At 48.9% G+C, this 2,922-nt stretch overlaps 1 protein-coding gene across 1 annotated transcript; it reads left to right on the top strand.

Moving 5' to 3' along the window:
* Positions 1 to 597: 597 nt before the first annotated feature.
* Positions 598 to 1,599, top strand: EV420DRAFT_1636642 (uncharacterized protein; the record flags this gene model as incomplete). The annotated part of the gene is made up of 1 exon (XM_060476614.1): positions 598 to 1,599. The coding sequence occupies one exon, from the start codon at positions 598 to 600 to the stop codon at positions 1,597 to 1,599; it is 1,002 nt and encodes a 333-aa protein (XP_060336878.1).
* Positions 1,600 to 2,922: the final 1,323 nt, after the last annotated feature.

Genomic DNA, 2,922 nt, shown 5'->3' with positions numbered 1-2,922 from the left:
TGAACTAGTGGATGGCAAGAAGGAATACAAGATTGAGGAGTGATTGGAGGACTGAGAATACACCTGCAGATGTGGAGCTCACTGACACATGGAAACTGAATACCTTGTCAAGTGGAAAGATTATCCAATTGAGGAAGCAACTTGAGTCAAGTGAAGTCACCTCACCAATGTAGAGGAACTGGTCAATTATTATGAGGGACAGTACAGCATCAACAAGGTTGTTGTTCCACTCCTTCCCAAAGAAATACCTATGATGGAAGACACTATGGTGTTAGCAGACAGAATTTCACCTCTGGTAGCCCTTGGTGGAATCTCAGCAAATTGTAACCAGGGACTTCAGTTACTCACCAGCTACTTCCGGGATACTCAGATAGGCAGTAGCATACGGTTCTCTCTCTCTAGCTTACCATCACCTGTCTCATCTCGATGTCCTTACAGAGCTCATTCCTTGCACTTCATGTGATTGAGTTCTCTAGTGTTGCTCTGTGGCTACAAGCCTACACTTTTTTTTTGTGACCTTCGCGCTCTGCTGTCTTTTGCTTTCCTTCTTTCACTCTGGACAACACCACATCATCACCTCATTTCACATGTCAGACCATGCAGCGCTTCAATCTCCCGATTCTTGAACCTCTTGAGAGGCCAAATTCATGGTACCAGCCCACTACACCAATGCCTGTTGCACCCAGTCATGCGCCGACTCCTATTGATGACAACCTTGACCGCCAACCCTCACCTAGCTCCTACTCTTCACCTATCCCTGCCCGCCCTGTACCAATGTCATCAAAACTCGACCTGCCAACTCTCACATCCATCACCTCCACAGATGTCCTTATATGGCTCACGTGCTGCGCAGATTCTTTCGAGGCCTGGTCAGCACTGAACAATGACAAGAAACTCAAACCTGAAACTCAGATTCTGGTTGCTGGACTCAAGATGGAGCATGCTGAGGCAATGGCTTGGTGGAATGAGAATCGTGAGGCGCTGAAGAAAATTACATCATGGGATGATTTTTCTGCAAAGGTGAAGGATCGTTTTGTGCCATCGAATTGGTGCTTGGATGCTCTTGCTGCCTTCTACGCAGTGAAACATGCTGCAGGTGCTGACTTCCAAATGTATGCATCAGACCTTCAGACAGCCCGCAATGCACTTGCTTCAGCTGGAGCTGGCTATACCATCTCAGATTCCATCGTCAAGAACCATCTTCTCTTTGGTGCCCACCCTATCCTCTCCCTTCGTGTTCATGGCACATCATCCTTTTCTACATTCTATGGCACTATGAAGCTCAACGTACTGATCAACCTGATGTCGACAACTTGGGCAAGCCTTGTCGCAGAAGGTGTCGTTTGCCTCAGGCCAGCTGTACCTGCAACTCAGTTGCTGCCCAGCTCTGTTACTAGCCATTCTACACCACAATCTAATAGTACAACACCTACGTCAGTGCACCGCTATCCTCTTCTGGATCTGACGTATGCTGAAAGAGAAGCCCTTCATGTGGCAGGTGGTTGTTTTCATTGCCGAAAGACCCCCAAATCACCTGATTGGAACCACCATACAGCTCACAATTGTCCTGGTGATCCAGCAGCAGGTATTGCCCCCTGAGCCCTTTGTCCTGCTCCAATGCACCAGATCGCTGGTATCATGGTTGATGGTGTGGAGATTGAAGAAATGCCTGGTTTCTTTGTGATTGATGGCCCAGATATTACGATTTCGCGCTCTATCTTATCTTATCGGCTCATTCATAATCTCGCTATGCTAATTCTCCGGACTTGATCGCATTCTACCATGCGGGTTCAGTATGTTTACCATACTGTTGCAGACAGTTGTAGTATATTTAGCACGACCCAAACTGTATTTAAGTAGCTCAACTGCAGGTCTTAAACCTCAGTCTCGAACTAAAGTTTATTCACCCAATAACTTAGTCTGAACTCACTCTCGCTCAACTAAGCGATAGCTCCCTGCACGCAAACCTGCGAGCAACATAAAGCGCCTGACCGAAGTGCGAGTCACGCTTAGTTGTTTAATCTTGTTTGTGTAATCGGTCGCTAACAATTAGTTCGAGACTTTCTTACTCTTCATCAACAACCCCGTTGACGAACAGTAACGAATGAACCCTATCGAACAAGCCCTCACTGACCTCATCAGACTACAAGGCTTTATTGCCATAGCCTACCTCACATTCCTCTATGGATACGAATACCGAAGAACCCAGGAGCCAGTCTCTGAAGAAGCTGTCCCCGTCGAAGCCCCCAACCCGGAGGCTAGACGACCAGACACACCCCCCCCTGAATATGTCGACGACAGACCTGAACCCGTCATCCACTTCATCTTTATCAACAATGATGAGTGGATCACAGAAACAGACTCCGACTCAGACGAGTCCAACAAGTCCGACTCTGAGGTGGAAGGATGGCCCGCACAAAGAGGCCCAGTCATTGAAGAAGAAGAAGAGCGAGGAGTCTACGAGCAAGGGGTGGACCAGCGTATTCTCTCTCCCATTACCGAAGAAGAAAGCGAAGGGGAAAGCGAAGGAAGTGACCCCTGGAACGCCCCTTCCCCAACCTCAACCGAAAACTCAGCTGCCAACCCTGGATATGATTCATACGGATGGCGCCTCTATCAAAGAGGGCTTAGACATAATCTGGGAGAAAGAGGAGAGGCTGAAGATGGAGCTGGAAGCAGTCCAGATGAAGAAAGCAGCGATTCAGAGGAGGACAGTGACAACAACGAGCTCACAGGGTCGAGCAACGGGTCCCCTCCAAGGCTGGACTCAAGAGGAGAAACGTGGGGCAACCAGTACCCCCACGACGACTCCTCAAACGAAGAAAGCAGTTATCTCAACCTCATCACCCGCCCGAACACCCCGATCATCATCAACGATCGTGCCGGGGAAGCCACTACCGAGCTCGACCAGTGCGAGCCCAC

The sequence above is a fragment of the Desarmillaria tabescens genome (assembly GCF_030435595.1).
Source record: "Desarmillaria tabescens strain CCBAS 213 chromosome Unknown EV420scaffold_4, whole genome shotgun sequence".
Classification (NCBI taxonomy): Eukaryota; Fungi; Basidiomycota; class Agaricomycetes; order Agaricales; family Physalacriaceae; genus Desarmillaria; species Desarmillaria tabescens.
This window is presented reverse-complemented; position numbering and strand designations above follow the sequence as displayed.